The 21,985-nt window shown below is 42.4% G+C and overlaps 1 protein-coding gene across 1 annotated transcript in view; it reads right to left on the reverse strand.

The window, feature by feature from the left end:
* Nucleotides 1-13,318: 13,318 nt before the first annotated feature.
* The window catches only part of LOC126234545 (vitamin K epoxide reductase complex subunit 1), a 28,150-nt gene continuing 19,483 nt past the window's right edge, over nt 13,319-21,985 (reverse strand). The window contains exon 3 of the mRNA XM_049943244.1: nt 13,319-14,853. Within this exon, the coding sequence (XP_049799201.1) occupies nt 14,621-14,853 (233 nt within the window). The 3' untranslated portion in view covers nt 13,319-14,620. The remainder of the gene's footprint in view (nt 14,854-21,985) is intronic.

A 21,985-nucleotide genomic window follows, 5' to 3' on the forward strand; every position in this document is an offset into this window, starting at 1 on the left:
CTGATTCATACATCCTTTCTCGACAAAAGACCACTCTTTTGTGTAAGCATCCGAAAAGTGACATTTTCTCATTCCATCCTTAAGTATTTTCGTAACCTATGATACGTTTATTAGAAGGTAAACAGTCGGCAATAACACTTCAGTCATTGAGATACACTTCACTATACACTTCAAGCCGCGTGTACCAGCAGTAAACTTTTCAAACATAATTAACTTACTACGGTATATTGATAATTTTTTAAGTAAAAATTATCAGTATACCGTAATATTACACAGAACTGAGGAAGACAGGATTACAAAAGTTGAAGATGTTAATTAACTTACACTTGTTGTTCGTATTAAATTTAGAAAGAATCGTCTTATTAAATCGCTATTCGAATGTAAACTATCCGATCCTTCCGCATGGTGCTACTTAAATAGTTCCAGCCCCCTGTTACTGGAGAAGTCTGGTATTTTCTCGAATGATGGATTTAGATCTAGAAGACGCTTCCATCATCGATACAGCATATGCAACATGCAACGCCGCCTGTGAGACAACCTTGTCAACATCAACATGTTGACATAAATAAAAGTAACTGAGGCTGTATTTATATGGTGTGCTAACAGTTAACTTTATTTCAGTACCTGAGCCAAGCTCGTAACAGTATTTTGCAAAATCAGAACAAAATTGGACATTGTCAGGATGTCGGGACAGTAAAGTCCACAATGGTGACAGTTCTGAGGTATCTGGACACTGTAGTCATACAAGCGTATACATGTATGTAAATTGTGATTGACCTGGAAAGTGAATCTACTAACCAACTGCCGACCTGAGTGGCCGAGCGGTTCGAGGCGCTACAGTCTGGAACCACGTGACCGCTACGGCCGCAGGTTCGAATCCTGCCTCGGGCATGGATGTGTGTGATGTCCTTTGGTTAGTTAGGTTTAAGTAGTTCTAAGTTCTAGGGGACTGATGACCACAACAGGTAAGTCCCATAGTGCTCAGAGCCATTTGAACCATTTGAACCTGCCTCTGGCATGGATGTGTGTGATGTCCTTAGGTTAGTTAGGTTTAAGTGGTTCTAAGTTCTAGGGGACTGCTGACCTCAGACGTTAAGTCCCATAGTGCTAAGAGCCATTTGAACCATTTTTTACTAACCAACTTAATCACAGGGCAGCATAACGTGTCACTGCTAATGTAAAACTGATACTGCCCCTACGATTGTTTCATGAATCCCCTTGACGAGCGGTTTGAAGAACGTTACGCCAGCCTATGTCAGCAGCGATCGGCAGCTGTCCTTCGCGGCGGCAGTTCCTAACCAATTGCCCCTCACCCCCACCACACCGCACTCCCCGGTCAGGGTGCTGCCAACCTGTGTCGCCTGGCAAACCTCGACTCTTCAGTCACTCGCCGCCGCACAACGATGAAGCAGCCTTAGTTCAGACCTCAAGAACGTAATTTGAACATTCACAAAGAAATTCTACGTTAAACAAAGGAAAATATTTAATCACTGAATTAGTCAGTTTATGTGTGGAAGGAATTACGTTTTCGAATACTCTAAGCACAGACGCTCTGAGTGTGTAAACAGTGACAGGTGTGTGAAGTCATATTCTATATGCACGATAAGCACGATTGTAACTCATGAACACGTCACTAAGTACACACTTTTGAATCTGAATACGAGGTGTTTTGAATGCATCGTAACGTCCCTTGCTCCGCAGGTTTTAGTCTCCTTGGCCCTTTTTTCCGGCGAGCTGCTCCCAGATGGGGAGAGACAGAGAACTCAAAACGGTAAATCCGCCAGGAATATCACACCAACTGTTGAGTTACCAACAAGCAATAAAACAAAAAAGTTACTTCTGTTATCGTTAACATAATTGGCACCTAAGCACTTATGCTGAATGCCTTTCAAGAATTTACCATATTTGTAAAGTTTTCTTAAGAAATCATTCATCAAATATTTTAATTAGTGTCTTATATTATACTCTGAGTTTCTTTACTAAAACCTAACAAAAATACTGTATACACTGAAAGTTAACTCGTACCCCCCCCCTCCCCCCGCCCCCTCTGAATTTGAATGCTTGTGGTGAATGCTGTTGACGCAATAACAAGAGGGCGATTAAGTGTTTCATATTATAATTCCGGTTTTTGCACTAATTTTACTCTCGTAACTGATAATGTAATGATGTGAAATAATCTGAATAATGATGTGAAATACATCTCATTTGTAAAAAAAAGAAAAAGAAAGAAAAAAAGGTGTTTGTGATGGACGTATTTGCTAAATATTCAATGGTTGAATTTCACGTAACAAAACTTCCAGGAATAGTGAAAGTGGTGAATGAAAGAGCCACTATGAATAAATGAAGCGAAGGTGCTCTTTTATTATCTTCTTCCTGTATTATGTCATTTCGCCGTTAGGAGCTCAAAGTGAGCAGATGTAAGTTTCGTATTTGTAAATATATTTGATGGATAAAGGTTATTTAAATCTGTCTATTGCGTCAGCTCCGTTATTGACTCAAGACACTACCTTGTCTCTTAATCGTTTACGTTCGGGTGTGCACATGTTACAGGAAAAATAGATTGCAAGCGGGTTGTTCGAACACTAACGATCAGACACAATTGATGTCCTTCCACCACATACCTTCCAACTGTGTGCCCGCACCCCCCTATGATACGTACTTCGATCATATCTCAGGTGTACGCAATATTTCGCAATTAAAACTGGAGGGTGAGATCGGTTTCTGCTCCCGATCTATGACTTCTGCCAGCCTTCGTAACGGCCTAATACCAAGCAAACTACACAAGGATGGATTTTTGAAAGGTAAATTGTTGTGTAAAAGCAGGAAACTTTCCTGTGAGGCACCACATTGTGCGCTTCTTTGTAAAATTATCCATCATCAGTGGAGGATACTTCCACGTCGAGGCTATTATATTGCACTTAGATTTGCGAATTGCTAAATTCTCGTTGCACGTTGGAGAAATCTTTTAATTTTTTTAACTCTCATTGCGAGACGGTGGCAACGCCTCAAGAAGGTGTGCGCCACTCCATGGATTGCCGTTTTGTTTCTGGTTCAAAGCGATGACCCGGTCTGTCATCGTCTGTGACGACGTTCAACAACACGCAAACACTTTCGCACAGTCTTACCTTGCTCTTTATGGTCTTCTGTCAGGCGGCGGCGAAGAACCCAACATGCACACGCCTTGGGAACCCCGACAGGTAGGCGTGTGTCCGCAGTACCAACACAGACGTCCAGTTGAGTAGCGAGGGCCCACTGGTCACCTCGATGAGAGGGTCCGCACGTTCCAACATTGCAGGAGTCACAGATGCGTGCGTTCGGTCGGCATGCAGGAGATCAGACAGGTTTGAGCGATCTTGTTGCTATAATGACAGACGCCTCGCCCAATGCCTCACCATGCTGAAACTTCCTGGCAGATTTAAACTGTGTGCCAGAGCGAGCCTTTGCCTTTCGCGAGCAAGTGCTCTACCATCTGAGCCACCCAAGCACGACTCACGGCCCGTCCTCACAGCTTTACTTCTGCCAGTACCTCGTCTCCTCGAGGAGTCTCGATCCGGCACACAAATTTGCCAGGAAGTTTCATATCGGAGCACACGCCGCTGCAGAGTGAAAATCTCATTCTGCCTCACCATGCTTTTGGTCAGTTCCAGGTCTCTGTAGACATTCTGGTTCAAATGGCTCTGAGCACTGTGCGACTTAACTTCTGAGGTCATAAGTCGCCTAGAACTTAGAACTAATTAAACCTAACTAACCTAAGGACATCACACACATGCATGCCCGAGGCAGGATTCGAACCTGCGACCGTAGCGGTCGCTCGTTTCCAGACTGTAGCGCCTAGAACCACACGGCCACTCCGGCCGGCAGACATTCTGGAAGCGCCTATGAATATTTACAATGCTCCAGTTCTTCACCAAAAGAAACTGAATGACAGCTATTTTTTTGGAGCGCACCTCTATTGCAGGCGCCATTTTGAAGGCTACTTTATGAAACTATAGGGGTTGAAGAGGGCATATTCCACGATGTCCCACAGAAAATTTCGCAATTTTTTCAACCGAAATTGACCGAGAAAAAAGTAAAAAGAAATATGCAATGATTAGGTGGTACCCTTGAAATTACAGACAGCATGGACATGACTCTTAATAAAGTTATAATGAAATCTAGACCTTTTGCTGCTTACAAGCGTTGATGAATATCAACAGGGACAGTTGAAAAACGTGTGCCCCAGCCAGGCCTCGAACCCGGGGCCTCCTTCTTATACGGCAGACGCTGTATCCAACTGAGCCACGAAGGACACAGACGACAGTGCGACTGCAGGGACTTACTCTCTGGCACGCTCCCCGTGATACCCACACTTTCCAACTTTCTGTCCACACACTACATTTGTGGTTGACTCCAAATAGGATGTGTGATCATGGACTGCAAAGCATGCTCTGTAACATGATTCCATACTGTCTACAAGGCTGGTAAGTAGTTCTTGTGGTAGGCCTTTCCATTCCTCCACTGGTGTGGTTGACAACTGGTTTATGGTCATTGGTGTATGTGGATGTGGTGTAGTATGTTTTCCCACTGCATCCCACACGTGCTCAATGGGATTTAAGTGGTGGAATGGGCACGCCAGTCAATTCACCGAGTGCTCGCTCCAAGAGCTCCTTCACTTGTGTGATGTTCAATGGGTTTGCGCACTGTGGTCAATATAATTGAAATCAGAGCTGAATTTGTTCCTAGAAAGATGCATATGGGGAAGGAGTTCAGTGTCACAATAACTATGACCGTTGAGTGTACCATGTTCAAAGATTGGAAGTCATTATGCCCATAGCCGGCCGGGGTGGCCGAGCGGCTCTAGGCGCTATAGTCTGGAACCGCGCGACCGCTACGGTCGCAGGTTCGAATCCGCCTCGTGGATGTGTGTGATGTCCTTAGGTTAGTCATGTTTAAGTAGTTCTAAGTTCTAGGGGACTGATGACCTCAGAAGCTAAGTCCCATAGTGCTCAGTACCATTTGAACCATTTGAATCAATATGCCCATGCAACATTATGCCTCCCCACACCTTGACACCCAGACCACCAAAACGATCATGCTTGACAATGATTTTGAATGCATTACTTATTCCCAACAGTCTCACCATATGAGGGTACATAAGGCAGCCACAAACATTGTGCAACATGATCATTTTGATGGACGAGTTGTTACTGTGTGGGCAAGCGTAATATTACATGGGCTTACTGAAACAAATCTTTGAAAACGGAACACTAACCAGTCAATCATTATGCGACAATGTCCTCCTTCCCCACATGCATCCCTTTAGAGGTGCAGTTATTTTTATTGATGGAAAGTGTGACCGCATCGAACTGCACAGTTGGAGGAGCTCGTGGAACGAAATATACTACAAATGGATTGACCTACCCGATGTCCCACTTAAACAGCATCAACCAAGTGTGGCATGCAGTGAGAAAATGTATTGAAGCATGTCCACAAGCACCAATGACCATCCAACAGTTGTCAACTTCGGTGGTAGAGGAATGGAACACCCTGTCATAAGAACTCCTACCCAATCTTGTGGTCACCATGGGAGCATATTGCAGAGCATGCATTGCCATCTGTCATGATCACACACACTATTACGAACTATGTGCTGCCTCTTGTAATGTCCAGGGGACCATCATAAACTGCGGTTACTTCACTGTAATTATTGTCTTTGAGTAGAAGTATTTCTGTTTGTCTCATTATATATTTCTTTTTGTTATGTTCTGTGCTAAATTTTCACTGTTCTTTCTGCATATGGTTCAAGTTTTTTCGACCCATGTTACTTTGTAGTGACACATCATGTGGCAGTTACTTTCATCCTTGAGTTTTAGACACCGGTACATTTGTCGAACATTCCTCCAGTTTGTACACACATTCCACACGATCCTATCTCAGTTAGCAGTAGATGATGTGGTACAGTGCCAAATGCCTTATGGAAATCTAGGAAGATGCAATCTACCTCTTCACATGCAGCTATTATTTTCAATACATCATCTATGAATAAAGCAAGCTATCACACAAGAGTGATTTTTGTTCTGAAACCATGTTGTTGTTCCTGACAAGCTTGTTTCCCTGCAGGAATGTCACAGCTTTTGAGCTTAGAACATGCTCTAGGATGCTGCAACAGACAAACATACATGATACTGGCCTATGATTCTGTCCATCCGACCTGCCGCCCATTCTGTAAGGGCGTTCGAAAAGAAATTAGTCAGAGGAATAATTACAGAAACCAGTAGCTAAATGTTAGAAGTATTGTCGCTGGCTGTTGAGACACTTGTCCCACTGTGACACAAGGCGGTTGATGGCTGTTTCATTAAATTTCCTGGGGCTGCGATGTTAACCAGTTCCGCATGTACAAGTGGACGTCATCGTCCGAAGTGAATCATTTGCCCCTTCTTGGCGTTCTTCTTTGACCAAGATGGTCTCCTTCTGATTCACTCCCTGCAGCACGGGACAACAGCTAATGCGAAGCGTCACTCACAAACCTTGGCCACCCTTCACCAAGCGATCAAATCAAAACGACCAGAAAATCTCACCTGTGGGGTCATTCTGCTCCACGACAATACAAAGCCTCATACGGCCAACACAGTCGCGAACTCCCACAGAAATTCAAATGGGTGGCTCTCGGCCACCCTCCATACAGTTCGGACCTCTCCCCCTATGATTACACCATATTTTGGTCCCCATAAAAAGTCTCTGAGTGACAAACGATTCACCTTGGACGAACGACGTCCTGCTGTATGTACAGAACTGTTAACATTGCAGCCACAGGAATTTTACGAGCCAGCTATTCACCACCTTGTGTCACAGTGGGACATGTATCTGAACAGCCAGGGTCAATCCTTCTAACACACAGGTACTGGTTTTTGTAATTATGCCTCCGGCTCATTTCTTTTTGAACGCCCCTTACATATTCAGGAATGATCTGTGCTTCTTTGCTGTCACACAGGGCTATTCCCTGTGCAAGCAGTTCTTGTTAAGTAGCTTGGACAGTGTGTTATCAATCGATAGCAACCCACTAGTGTCTCAAAGTTCGCAATGGAATTAAAAGTTTCCATCAGACACCTATAGCAGTTGTGCAGGATCCGGTGGACCCAATGGAGCACACCCAATGAGCCACACCTCCAACAGCTCCGTTCCAGGAGTACCCTCTAGTATCCTAATGGCTGGTGGCTGCCACACTGCCCACTCGCACTCAAGAGCCACTTCACTATGTGACACTACACATTTACCACCTAGTCATAGCTCTGACAGGTTCATTTGTGCTATAGTTCAGAGAGCTTCTTCCTTGTTGACACTGATATCTGGAATCTCTTACTTGCTGCATTATTTGTAATGAGTCTTTGTACATTTGGAGAAATACAAGTTAAGTAAATCTCCTGCTTACTGTGTTAACTTGTTTGCTGATAATTTTTGATCCTGTCCATATTTCCTACTCCGTAGCCCATCTCTCCTTGCTGTTGTGTATGAAACTGTACATGACAGAAGCTAATTCTGACATAATCAATATAAATTTTAATTCGAATTCCGTCAGGACCTGCTACTTTGTATATCTCAAGCACGTTTAATTGTTCACAATATCTGCGTAGCTAACATTGATATCGCCCATTTTCGAGCCTGGATGGCAGTCAAGCATTGGTACAGCAGTATCCTTTTGCTTGATACATTTTTAAATACAGAACTTAAAATTTCACTCTTGTGTATGCTGTCTGCAGTTTTGAGATGAGACTCATCAGCAAGATATTAAATGGAAGGTTTAGAACTGTTTATTGACTTACGTATAATCCCAGTTTTCTGGGGTTCTGAGATAAATCTTTCGCCATGGACTGACTGGAAATTATTGTAGGATTCACGCATGGCACTTATAACAGTTACTGAAATTTCTCTTAACCATAGGATGCATAACCTCTTTTTGTGATGTGGATGCCTAACCGGGGGAGGGGGGGGGGGGTTGTGTGTGTACAGTGAACCCACTGGTATTAAAATAGTCTACTGATAAAAAATTACAACTTTTGAAAAGGTTTATTATATTTTGACTAAGGCAGTAACCTGCAAATACACTCCTGGAAATTGAAATAAGAACACCGTGAATTCATTGTCCCAGGAAGGGGAAACTTTATTGACACATTCCTGGGTTCAGATACATCACATGATCACACTGACAGAACCACAGGCACATAGACACAGGCAACAGAGCATGCACAATGTCGGCACTAGTACAGTGTATATCCACCTTTCGCAGCAATGCAGGCTGCTATTCTCCCATCGAGACGATCGTAGAGATGCTGGATGTAGTCCTGTGGAACGGCTTGCCATGCCATTTCCACCTGGCGCCTCAGTTGGACCAGCGTTCGTGCTGGACGTGCAGACCGCGTGAGACGACGCTTCATCCAGTCCCAAACATGCTCAATGGGGGACAGATCCGGAGATCTTGCTGGCCAGGGTAGTTGACTTACACCTTCTAGAGCACGTTGGGTGGCACGGGATACATGCGAACGTGCATTGTCCTGTTGGAACAGCAAGTTCCCTTGCCGGTCTAGGAATGGTAGAACGATGGGTTCGATGACGGTTTGGAGGTACCGTGCACTATTCAGTGTCCCCTCGACGATCACCAGTGGTGTACGGCCAGTGTAGGAGATCGCTCCCCACACCATGATGCCGGTGTTGGCCCTGTGTGCCTCGGTCGTATGCAGTCCTGATTGTGGCGCTCACCTGCACGGCGCCAAACACGCATACGACCATCATTGGCACCAAGGCAGAGGCGACTCTCATCGCTGAAGACGACACGTCTCCATTCGTCCCTCCATTCACGCCTGTCGCGACACCACTGGAGGCGGGCTGCACGATGTTGGGGCGTGAGCGGAAGACGGCCTAACGGTGTGCGGGACCGTAGCCCAGCTTCATGGAGACGGTTGCGAATGGTCCTCGCCGATACCCCAGGAGCAACAGAGTCCCTAATTTGCTGGGAAGTGGCGGTGCGGTCCCCTACGGCACTGCGTAGGATCCTACGGTCTTGGCTTGCATCCGTACGTCGCTGCGGTCCGGTCCCAGGTCGACGGGCACGTGCACCTTCCGCCGACCACTGGCGACAACATCGATGTACTGTGGAGACCTCACGCCCCATGTGTTGAGCAATTCAGCGGTACGTCCACCCGGCCTCCCGCATGCCCACTATACGCCCTCGTTCAAAGTCCGTCAACTGCACATACGGTTCACGTCCACGCTGTCGCGGCATGCTACCAGTGTTAAAGACTGCGATGGAGCTCCGTATGCCACGGCAAACTGGCTGACACTGACGGCGGCGGTGCACAAATGCTGCGCAGCTAGCGCCATTCGACGGCCAACACCGCGGTTCCTGGTGTGTCCGCTGTGCCGTGCGTGTTATCATTGCTTGTACAGCCTTCTCGCAGTGTCCGGAGCAAGTATGGTGGGTCTGACACACCGGTGTCAATGTGTTCTTTTTTCCATTTCCAGGAGTGTATTATTAACATATTAACAGTTGTGAATGTTAGGCTGAAAACTAGCATATTCCAAGACAAAATACTAATATGTTGATATATTACACAAACTACTCTGATTCTTTGAGTTCAAGGTAGGAGACGCACTTCACATTTCTTTCTGAATGTATGTTACATACAGAATTATGACACTGCTCACAGTAGTGCTTTGGTTTACCTAGATGGTTGCGCTTCTGCCCCTTTCCATTAGTTTGTTTTACACAAACATGGCACCTGCAGGCGGCTGATCTGATGTGTTGTCAATTCTTTGATTTTATTTTGCAGAATACTTTCCGTTGACCAAAAATTCGGTTACACATGCTTGTAATTAAACTTCCACTACCTGTGCCAGTGAGGATAGAAAACTATTCACCAGATTGGTACTCAACATTGTAGGAATGATGTTGAGACTGAGCACTGCTGGATTTGCTTTGTTAGTACTGACAGTGTCATGACTTTCCAGCTTACGAGCCATTACTGCTACGGTGACTTTGGATTGAAACTCAAGCATCAACATGCATTACAGTTGCAGACAATAACGTGGGTCTGGACAATATGATCAGGGCTTTACTCATCAAGCTGTTTTGTAAAAACAATAGCAAAAGTGTTTCTGCTCTTCTCGAGAATCAATGCACTAAAGGAATATGGTGAGGTGGTATTTCTGCACTGGGGTGAAGAACCTACTCGGACGTGTGAATGAACTGGTGATTTGTGAATTGCTTCTGGAAGAGGTCAATGGCCAATTCTGCCAAAAACTGTTGAAGTTACTGTTGCTACAGCTCAGAATGCTGGATGCAATGTGTGTCCTCCAAACTGTGTATGAGCTGTGTCATGAGAGCTGAACATTCTATGGTCCATCTCTAAAAAACAGTGCTGTGAGCTGTTACAAAATGATACCTCTAGCGTGGTTGCAGGCTGTCCTCGATGCAGATGGTTGTGACATACAGCTATGCAATTATCAAATGTTACCCACTCACTAGTAAATTTAAATCTGTTTATTTCAATGATTTATTCGTTATTTCTTGTCTGCATGTCATTATAAATGTCTCTCGAAAGTTTCATCATCTTACAATCACTCTTTCTTCATGACGGCCCTTCCAAGACAGGAAAGTTTAATTATAACCACCTATACATGGAGAGCTGCATCAAACCAGTCTCAGGACTGAAGACCACAACAACAACAACAACATACTTCTTTCTGCTGCCTGTGGTTTCACCAGCTATCCCAATTTGCAGAAGCTTGTTGCATTTCTTCTCATTCCATCTTGGATGTTGCTGAATGAATATGGTGGTTGCACTGATAGCACAGATATCGATGAGCGACTAAAATGCTGAGAGGGTCCATCTCTTTGTTCCCCTGTTGTAGGTGTACATACGAGCCATTTGATCAATATTATCAGTCCCACCTGTAGTGGAGTTATTGCATGCAATTACGCGTGTTTTATTCTTCTCTTCTCCTTCAGTGTCTTCATCTTGGTGGATTGTTGACAACATAGCACGGTTTTAATTGGTTTTGCTTTTTCATTGTAGGACACTGAAGTGACTGGTGGCCTATATGTTGTTGGTCTGTGTACAACATTGGGCAACATACCTCTGAATCTGACGTGATCTTCGTTGTGTGTGGAACATGCTTCCTGTTTGACTGGAGAGTTCCAACTGTAATCATTTTGCCGTCTTGTTTCAGCTCTTATGCCAAATCCACCAACGTTTGGTATCGATGTGAAACAATATTTCAACCCAACCAGTATTTCTCACAGGCACAGCCACACATTTAACAACAGCTACTGAACCTCATTCTTCCTGGGAGAAACTGTACTTTACCTGCACAGGGTTCATATTCGTGGCATGTCTACTGGTTTTGGCGCTATACATATAGGGATGTTGTACTTGTCCAGTTTGTCCTTCATAAATACTTTGAAGGGGCAGTATTCACGGAACAAGCTGAGCATCTTATTGGTGATGAGGTGCACATACATTCATTCATTCAGATTTAGCCACAGCTGCGTCTTGATGGTCACTACCTTAAGCTATATTATGTTCATCACTCCACCGGCTCTAATGTCCACATCATTTTCCAATATGGATAATGCTCCATAACAAAATCCTCATTTTCACTGAGAGCTCTTTCTAAATAAATTCACGTATTCTTTTAGAAATATATGAGTCTCAATGTGAACGGAAGGGAACTGAACTAACTCACTGCAAGTATGTAAGATAAATAACAGAATGTCATCAGTGATCACTTCCTCTGAAAATAAACTGAATGTTGAGAACATCAAGAATGCCAAGCAACAAGAAATGTACACTTGCTTCTGGAACATGGAAACCTAGAGGGGGGGGGAGCGGTTTATTGAACCCATATTCAAAGTTTTATTATTTCAGAGGAGTAGTTTTCTATAAAGCTCATTGATACACTATTAAATAAACAATAACTCAAAGGCAAAAATGTTTCATTACATTTACTTGGGCAGAGACTAAGGAAGATAAACAGCTGTGGGTTGAATGAACTACACTACACCCCCTCATCGTCTACCAGTTCACCAGTAGTCTATTTCGTATTAAGAGTGTAGTAGGCTCTGTAAATACATATTTTGCAATGACAGTGCAGATGAACATTACTGGACTTGCAGTGTTCACAAGTCACATGTCAACATTTGTATTGTGAAAGTGATTCAACTGAATGTAGGCATCGACTCGAGAAGTCTGATGAAGCTCTACCAACTGGTCTGGAGGCATCATTAGTGTTTTGGATACTGCGAGCCACAGCTGAAAGGAAACACTAAAGGGAAGGGTATATGTTACAATTCTTAAGATGGGAAGACCATGTAAAGTAGTTATGAAAACGTTAGAAGAATAGCAGAATATAATATAAAATCAAAGCTGGTGTTCAAGTAGCCATATGCCATGATGACTGAAGTTGAGATCTAAATTCAGTGAAACTGACCAACTTGTAAATTACGATTATGAATTTTACTGTGTAATTTACAAACATCAAAAGCTGCAACAAAATTCTGTCATGAAAACTTGGCCCTTAAGGGTTGCTCTGAATGCAGACAAGCCAGAAATACACCTGAGAACTGGACATAGCTATTAACTGCATTTTTTCCATGGTAACAGGCGCTTCATATGATTACTTTCATAATACCAGATGCAAACCACAGCACTGGATTGGTTCTCAGTTCTTTAAGGAAGCAAAGGCACTTATTGCAAGGTTTCAATCTTATACCTACATAAAAACATAAGTACAATGCCATTTACTTAAAATATGTTCATAAGTTACACTTTTGATTACTGTGAAGAATATTAACTCTTCTTTGATCTTACAATGTTTATTTGGCCTGACCAGATCTGAAGCTGTGTTTGGTGGGGAAAGAATTATAAAAGATTTGAAGATTGAAATGACAATGACAATAGCTGTTACGACAGAACTGACTTTCAGTAGAGGACTCTAAACTAGGATGAGTGAAATGTGGTTGACAGGGTGTTGTTGAATTTCTTGTTTCCTCTGCAAGACTATGTATTAAGAGAACCTCATTTCCTGTCAGATGCATCCAACTGTCGCAAATGAATTCCAAGATTTGAACATTGTGTATAAACTGACCTATCTAATACACTGCATTTTGTTATTGTGAATTTTTCTTGGAGTTACTGAGAGTTAAGCTATCATCTGTAACGCCAACTCAGCAAGCATCATTTCAGTACATGTCTTTAGTTTACAGTGCGGGATCTCAGAGAAGAAACTACTAGCAGATGAGACAATATTTCAGATTTTTATTATATACTCCATACTAAGACCAGATGAAAATAATGCTTGCACATGATTTGTGCCTCTCCATTAACTTTCTCTGACATTGTTACTTACAAGTGGCATACTAGATAAGAAAGTATTGCAATTTAACTTACACTTTTGCTGAACACAAATAAACAATACCTGGAAAAACCTCTAAGGTTTAGTAGAAATAAGCTTCTACTGTGGTGATCACATACAAGTGATTCTGAATGAAATTTTAATTTTCTTTGTGTTTATGACTTTAAGATTGCACTTCTTGTCTTCCCCAATAACTACTAGTGTTAATCTAGAAGTAAATGGGAGTAATAACAACTGCATAAGTTCCTCCCATTTACAGTTAGCTCAAGATATTTTTTCAGATTCTTAACTATTATTACAAATGTGTGTTAACTGTTGCCTCAGTATTTCTGTAATATATCTGGTACATAAAATTTTTTAACAATTTCATTTTTCTACACACTAACAATTTATGTAACACATTTGGAGATGCTTTTTCATTGATAACATGATAGGTGACCTAACAAAACATGAGCACCGTGATTTCAGGCATAGGAACATCTAAATGGAACTCTTAAGCATCCAACCTTTTTAAGTATGATGGTGAGTATAAAGCAGATGTGGAAATCTCTGAAGCATTTATTTATCCATTCACAAAAGAAAATTAAGGAACATCCAGAGAACTTAGAAAACTCAGAATATTTCAAGTACCTGCATGTCCGTACTATTCATTTGATGGTTACACTAAAAATTATGAAAAAGACATGAAAAAAAGAATCAGTCTTAACTACTTAATTAAAGTATGCTTCTTACAATAATAAAACATATTATGACAACATATCTACAAGATTATTTGTAAATGATGTCTTTTAAAAGGTATTCTTTCAATTTTCTATTCTTAACAATGGCACAGTTTCATTGGAATAATTATACATTTAGTACATTTTGTCATTTTTAAAGCTCTTGATTAAAAAATCCATATATATGATGGAACTGTTCTAGTAAAGGAAGGACGTAAAAATTCAGTCCTAAAATAGAAATGGTTTCTTCCAACATGTCAGACTTTTATTTACTTGTTGCTTTTCTGTACTGTTCAAACAAATAATCCAAAAATATATGGTTCAACTTTTGTACTTGATTTGTCATTTAATAGCTTGGACAGTAAAATACATGTAGCACCTTTTCCCATTTAACCTGTTGACTTAACCATGTTACTGGCCTTAAAATATACCCTGAATGAGATCACTCTTCATTCCTGTTCAAGGAATGGTATTTCATTAACACAATTAGCTTGTAACTGTACAAATAACTCATTTTAATTCTTTTTCTTTTTGGACGTAGTTTTCTTCTGAGTAGAACTAGGAACTTTTCGTAACTTCAATATTACTAAAATTAAATTAACAAGATTAACAATATATGTTGTAACACATATCACACAGAAATCATAGAGTATGAAGTACAAAACATATGCAAGGTAGACAGAGCCAAAGTTAGATAGGACAGCCATAAACAACTGAATCCTGCTTGCTACTACACTGCTTGTGAAACCTGAAACCAAGAGGATCAACAGTTAATATTTGACCACATATGTATTTAATTTATAGCTATAAATGACTTAAGTATGTATAATTGAGATCAAAAGCATTGCCTTTTTAATCCATTAAAGACTAATGACTATAGTTTTCAAGTAAATGCTTCAAACTAAAAATTCTTCTTACTCAGTTTCATGAAAAAAACATTGACTGGTGTCTTATTTGCCGAAATTTAGCTGTAACTTCAAATTCTATTTAGAAACCATACTGACTTTCCCCTCTCATAATGGTTTGTGCTTATGAAAAATGTCAAGTTGAACTGTGGAGCAGATTCCACAAAAAGCTAGAGCTACTGTCATGAATGGTCAGGTTAGTTGATTTGGTATGACCAAGGAATGTGAAGACAAAAAACCTCTAATAGGATACTTTGGTGTTAGAAACTACTTTGAAGCTCATTACTGCATAACTGCTCACCAACAGACCAAATAAGTGAGTGCTGATTAATGAATTTGTTGCACTCAGCATAGAGGAATACTGAGACATGACTGCGTACTCATGAAACAAGTTATATAATTGTCTGACATTCTATTTTGTGTTCATATTAAGTTTTCTTTGTGGCATATATGTTCAGAGCAAAATCAACTCATATGCATAATGTCATTCAATAGAAGTAAGTGGATATAACTCTGCACTCTTTCAAACCACACAAACTGTACATTCTCTCTATATTTCATAAGATCAAAGAGTAGTAGATTGACCACAAGCCATCTCTCTTTAACGTAGGATGTATATCTTACTGCTTCAAAATAAGCATATACAGGGTGTTAAAAAATGTCAAGTACTTTAAGAGGTGGTAATACTCATAAAAACAAAAAATGATCAGTCAGGACATGCATACTTTCTACGTGCAATAAACATTGGTTTGGAAATGGACAATCACATATTTACAGGAGTTCAACGTGGTGCCCATTCATGACAGTGCTCCCCCTGCCCTTCAGTGTAAGGAATGATGCAACCTTTGAAGTACACTCAGTTGTTGTTGTACCTGATGGCACACATTGAAGACGTGACCCTGTAGTGTCTGCACATCGTTGTTTGGTGTGGTGTAGACCAATTACTTCAAGTGTCATCATAACCAAACGTGTAGGTGGCTTAAATCTGGGAACGAGCAGGCCACCAAGAGCAGATTGTGATGTCCCACATACATTTCAGAAACTGCACAACTTGTCAGGTGTTCGAGGAGTGCTGTAGTGAGTATCACTTGGTGAAACCACATCCAGACACTGTGGGGTTAGGTGGCCACCCTTCACTACAGATGTCAGATGTTGTAAGCTGGGCACACTGGTAAAACAGGACCGGTGGTGAACACCGGTGGAATTAACATCAGACTTTAATGCTGGGCAGGGTACAATGTGTCTGAACATATTGTCCAGTGAACACTCCTAATAATGGGCTTCCGTAGCTGGTGAGCCATGCATGTGCCAATGTTAACATCATGACATCGGTAACTAAAACTGGAATGGGCATGTCACCATCAGCACTGCATCGTCTTATGGATCCCAATACCTTCATCTTTCTGATGGGAGGGTGGAAATCCATCATCTTCCAGGGCAACAGCTCCTTGACATCTGTGCTGCGGGACTAACACAAACTGGCAGCAGCTCCAGTATGCTCTGTGGAATATACTCGTGTGGCATCCATGGGTCCAGTGGAGCTCGTGCAAGGCACCTTGATGGGTAAGGAGTACCATACACTGATTACAAACCATGTAATCACTTCATGACAATCATTTTTCTCAGCAGCTGTGGTACTTTTCAAAAAGATAACATGCCATGTCACAAGGTGCTCTCTGCCGCCGTTGGATAAGCAGCTGCAGCAGCAAGTCGTATACCCCTAGCTTACTTATTTGTTACATAGTTTAATTCTTAATTTCTTTGCGTGTTTTTGGGTACTTGCATTGATTAATTCATAAATTTCGGCCTTTTATAATATTTTAGAGTTGTAGCATCGCGCTTTAGTGTTTACTTCGTAGATTCTTACTTAAATTGCGTGTGAGTTTCATATAGGAGGTGTAATTTCGAGTTTTAGTTACTGTAATCGTAAATTCAGGCAGATTGTAGCGCAGTCGTTAGGCATTTGTACAGGTTAGGTAATACATTCTTTGCGTGTTTCCCTTGCGTTATCTAGGCGCTGACTCGTGTTTCAGTAACTGTTGTTCAACATCGATTAGAATGGACAGGGACTGTGATTGCTGTGTTCGGATGAGGGCTGAGTTGACATCCCTTCGCTCACAGCTGCAAGCGGCGCTGACTTCGGTCGCGCAGCTTGAGGCTGTTGCCAATGGGCACCACTGTGGGGAGCCGGACTTAGGTATCACGGGGATGTCAACCTCGTCCCGTCTGTCCCCAGATCGGTCTGCCGCTGTGGTTGCCCCGGTTGCTGCCCGAAGTGGGGCTGAGCCCTCTCCCCGTGGTTGATTCGGAGGTCGTTCCAAGGCGTGGCAGGCAGCGAAAGACGTCCCCGGAGGCTGATCAGAAAGCCTCCCTGGTGCGTCTGATAAACAGGTTTCAGGCACTGTCTCTGGCTGAGCCAGATGCAGCTGCCTTCCCTGTTTCAGAGGATGATTCTCAGTCTTCAAGGTCCGGGCAATCACAGAGGGTGGGCTTATTGGTAGTTGGGAGCTCCAATGTTAGGCACGTAATGGGGCCCCTTATGGATATGGCGGCTAAGGAGGGAAAAAAATCCAGTGTGCACTCCGTGTGCATTCCGGGTGGAGTCATTCCTGATGTGGAAAGAGTCCTTCCGGATGCCATGAAGAGCACAGGGTGCAGGCAGCTGCAGGTGGTGGCACATGTCGGCACTAATGACGTGTGTCGCTTTGGATCTGAGGAAATTCTCTCTGGATTCCAGCGGCTATGTGATTTGGTGAAGGCTGCCGGTCTTGCTTACGAGATGAAGGCAGAGCTCACCATCTGCAGCATCGTTGACAGAAAAGACTGCGGACCTTTGGTGCAGAGCCGGGTGGAGGGTCTGAATCAGAGGCTCAGACGGTTTTGCGACCGTGTTGGCTGCAGATTCCTTGACTTGCGCCATAGGGTTGTGGGGTTTCGGGTTCCGCTGAATAGGTCAGGAGTTCACTACACTCAGCTGGCGGATACACGGGTAGCGGAGGCTGTGTGGCGTGGACTGGGCGGTTGTTTAGGTTAGAAGGCCTCGGGAAAGTACGGGGTGGGCTGCAATCTCAAAGGGTGCATGGCAAATACAGGACGTGCTTGGATCAAGGAACAGTCGGAATTGTAGTTGTAAATTGTTGTAGTTGTGCTGGGAAAGTCCCTGAGCTTCAAGCGCTAATAGAAAGCACAGAAGCTGAAATCGTTGTAGGTACAGAAAGCTGGCTAAAGCCTGAAATAAGTTATGCAGAAATTTTTACGAAGTCTCAGACGGTGTTCAGGAAAGATAGATTAGGCAGAATTGGTGGTGGAGTGTTTGTGTCTGTCAGTAGTGGTTTATCTTGTAGTGAAGTCGAAGTAGATACTCCGTGCGAATTGGTATGGGTGGAGGTTATACTTAACAGCCGAACTAAGTTAATAATTGGCTCCTTCTACCGACCCCCAGACTCCGATGATATGGTTGCGGAACAGTTCAGAAAAAATTTGAGTCTCGTAACAAATAAATACCCCACTCATACGGTTATAGTTGGTGGGGACTTCAACCTTCCCTCGATATGTTGGCAAAAATACTTGTTCAAAACCGGTGGTAGGCAGAAAACATCTTCCGAGATTGTCCTAAATGCTTTCTCCGAAAATTATTTCGTGTAGTTAGTCCGCGAACCCACGCGAATTGTAAATGGTTGCGAAAACACACTTGACCTCTTAGCCACAAACAATCCAGAGCTGATAGAGAGCATCATGACTGATACAGGGATTAGTGATCACAAGGTCGTTGTAGCTAGGTTCAATACCGTTTCTTCCAAATCCACCAGAAACAAACGCAAAATAATTTTATTTAAAAAAGCGGATAAAGTGTCACTAGAAGCCTTCCTAAGAGACAATCTCTATTCCTTCCAAACTGACTATGCAAATGTAGACGAGATGTGGCTCAAATTCAGAGATATAGTAGCAACAGCAATTGACAGATTCATACCTCATAAATTGGTAAGAGATGGAACTGTTCCCCCGCGGTACACAAAACAGGTCCGAACTCTGTTGCAGAGGCAACGGAAAAAGCATGCGAAGTTCAGAAGAACGCGAAATCCCGAAGATTGGCTAAAATTTACAGACGCGCGAAATTTGACACGGACTTCAATGCGAGATGCCTTTAATAGGTTCCACAACGAAACATTGTCTCGAAATTTGGTAGAAAATCCGAAGAAATTCTGGTCGTATGTAAAGTACACAAGCGGCAAGACGCAGTCAATACCTTCGCTGCGCAGTGCCGATGGTACTGTTACCGACGACTGTGCCGCTAAAGCGCAGTTATTGAACGCAGTTTTCCGAAATTCCTTCACCAGGGAAGATGAATGGAATATTCCAGAATTTGAAAAACGAACAGCTGCTAGCATGAGTTTCTTAGAAGTAGATACCTTAGGGGTTGCGAAGCAACTCAAATCGCTTGATGCGGGCAAGTCTTCAGGTCCAGATTGTATACCGATTAGGTTCCTTTCAGATTACGCTGATTCAATAGCTCCCTACTCAGCACTCATATACAACCGCTCGCTCAACGGTAGATCTGTACCTACAGATTGGAAAATTGCGCAGGTCGCACCGGTGTTTAAGAAGGGTAGTAGGTGTAATCCATCTAACTACAGACCTATATCATTGACGTCGGTTTGCAGTAGGGTTTTGGAGCATATACTGTATTCAAACATTATGAATCACCTCGAAGGGAACGATCTATTGATACGTAATCAGAATGGTTTCAGAAAACATCGTTCTTGTGCAACGCAGCTAGCTCTTTATTCGCACGAAGTAATGGCCGCTATCGACAGGGGATCTCAAGTTGATTCCGTATTTCTAGATTTCCGGAAAGCTTTTGACACCGTTCCTCACAAGCTACTTCTAATCAAGCTGTGGGCCTATGGGGTATCGTCTCAGTTGTGCGACTGGATTCGTAATTTCCTTTCTGGGAGGTCGCAGTTCGTAGTAATAGACGGCAAATCATCGAGTACAACTGAAGTGATATCAGGTGTTCCCCAGGGAAGCGTCCTGGGACCTCTGCTGTTCCTGATCTATATAAATGACCTGGGTGACAATCTGAGCAGTTCTCTTAGGTTGTTCGCAGATGATGCTGTAATTTACCGTCTAGTAAGGTCATCCGAAGACCAGTATCAGTTGCAAAGCGATTTAGAAAAGATTGCTGTATGGTGTGGCAGGTGGCAGTTGACGCTAAATAACGAAAAGTGTGAGGTGATCCACATGAGTTCCAAAAGAAATCCGTTGGAATTCGATTACTCGATAAATAGTACAATTCTCAAGGCTGTCAATTCAACTAAGTACCTGGGTGTTAAAATTACGAACAACTTCAGTTGGAAAGGCCACACAGATAATATTGTGGGGAAGGCGAGCCAAAGGTTGCGTTTCATTGGCAGGACACTTAGAAGATGCAACAAGTCCACTAAAGAGACAGCTTACACTACACTCGTTCGTCCTCTGTTAGAATATTGCTGCGCGGTGTGGGATCCTTACCAGGTGTGATTGACGGAGGACATCGAAAGGGTGCAAAAAGGGGCAGCTCGTTTTGTATCATCACGTAATAGGGGAGAGAGAGTGGCAGATATGATACGCGAATTGGGATGGAAATTACAGCAAAGACGTTTTTCGTCGCGGCGAGATCTATTTACGAAATTTCCGTCACCAACTTTCTCTTCCGAATGCGAAAATATTTTGTTGAGCCCAACCTACATAGGTACGAATGATCATCAAAATAAAATAAGAGAAATCAGAGATCGAACAGAAAGGTTTAGGTGTTCGTTTTTCCCGCGCGCTGTTCGGGAGTGGAATGGTAGAGAGATAGTATGATTGCGGTTCGACGAATCCTCTGCCAAGCACTTAAATGTGAATTGCAGAGTAGTCATGTAGATGTGATAGAGTTGTTTGAAGAACACAGTGGTGAGTTCCAATTGAAGTGCTGACTCCCCCAGCTCGCCAGATCTGAACCTGATTGAAAACATCTGCCTCCAGTGACCTACCAAGGCCCCATTGCTTCCATGTCACTACTGTTATCCATGCCAGAGGTGGACACACTGATTATTAGGTAGGAGGTCATAATGTTCTGGCTGGTCAGAAGCTGGAGCAGTATTGGCAGTTCAACATGCTGCTTGATTATGAGTTCGTATTCCAAGGCAAATAAAATCCGCTCAGTGCTACAAGGGTTGATCTATCGCTGACAGGAGATGTAAGTTAATGTGCATATGACACCCTTTTTTTCAACTATTTACCACTTGTGTGGCCAAATATTTGAAAGAGCATTATATTTTCATTTTTTAAAGAGAGAATATATTCATCAGTCAAAATTCCTCCAGTAAGAATAATATGTAGCATTCCCCTACTGCAATTTATGTATTTTTATGTTTAAGATAGAATTTTAACCCTCCCTTGGCAATACAAACAGAAAATTCACAGAAGCAAACAAGGTGCTGCTTTATCTGTAATCAGAACAAACTGCCTTCTATTACTCTTCATGAAAATCAGCATCACAGCAGAAGTAAGTTACTAATACAGATATCACACTCATTGATCAGTTACTGAGGAACACAAACTGACAGAGGAAATAAAAACTGAATTTTATGGCAAACTGTTGAAGTTACTATTGGAAAACTCCTCCTAATCCAAAGACTTTTATTTAGAAACTTGTAGCTCACATAGTGCAGAAATAAACTTACATTAATGAACTAAATATTTTTCAGAAGTGTATAACAACACATCCATATAGTGTGTAAATGATCATACCCATCAAATTAGTCATGCCATGGCACTAGTTAAAAATCAAGAGACCAAGTTAGGAGTGTCATCTGTATACTTACAACTAATGTAAATAAGTTAATTATAGGTCCCAGTAAGAAAAACTACATATCAAAAGTAAATGAATCAAAATATTTACAGTAAATGAATAATTATTACATCAATAGATTTTTTATAGATGAATGAAGA

This window comes from Schistocerca nitens, chromosome 1 (assembly GCF_023898315.1).
Source record: "Schistocerca nitens isolate TAMUIC-IGC-003100 chromosome 1, iqSchNite1.1, whole genome shotgun sequence".
Taxonomy (NCBI): domain Eukaryota; kingdom Metazoa; phylum Arthropoda; class Insecta; order Orthoptera; family Acrididae; genus Schistocerca; species Schistocerca nitens.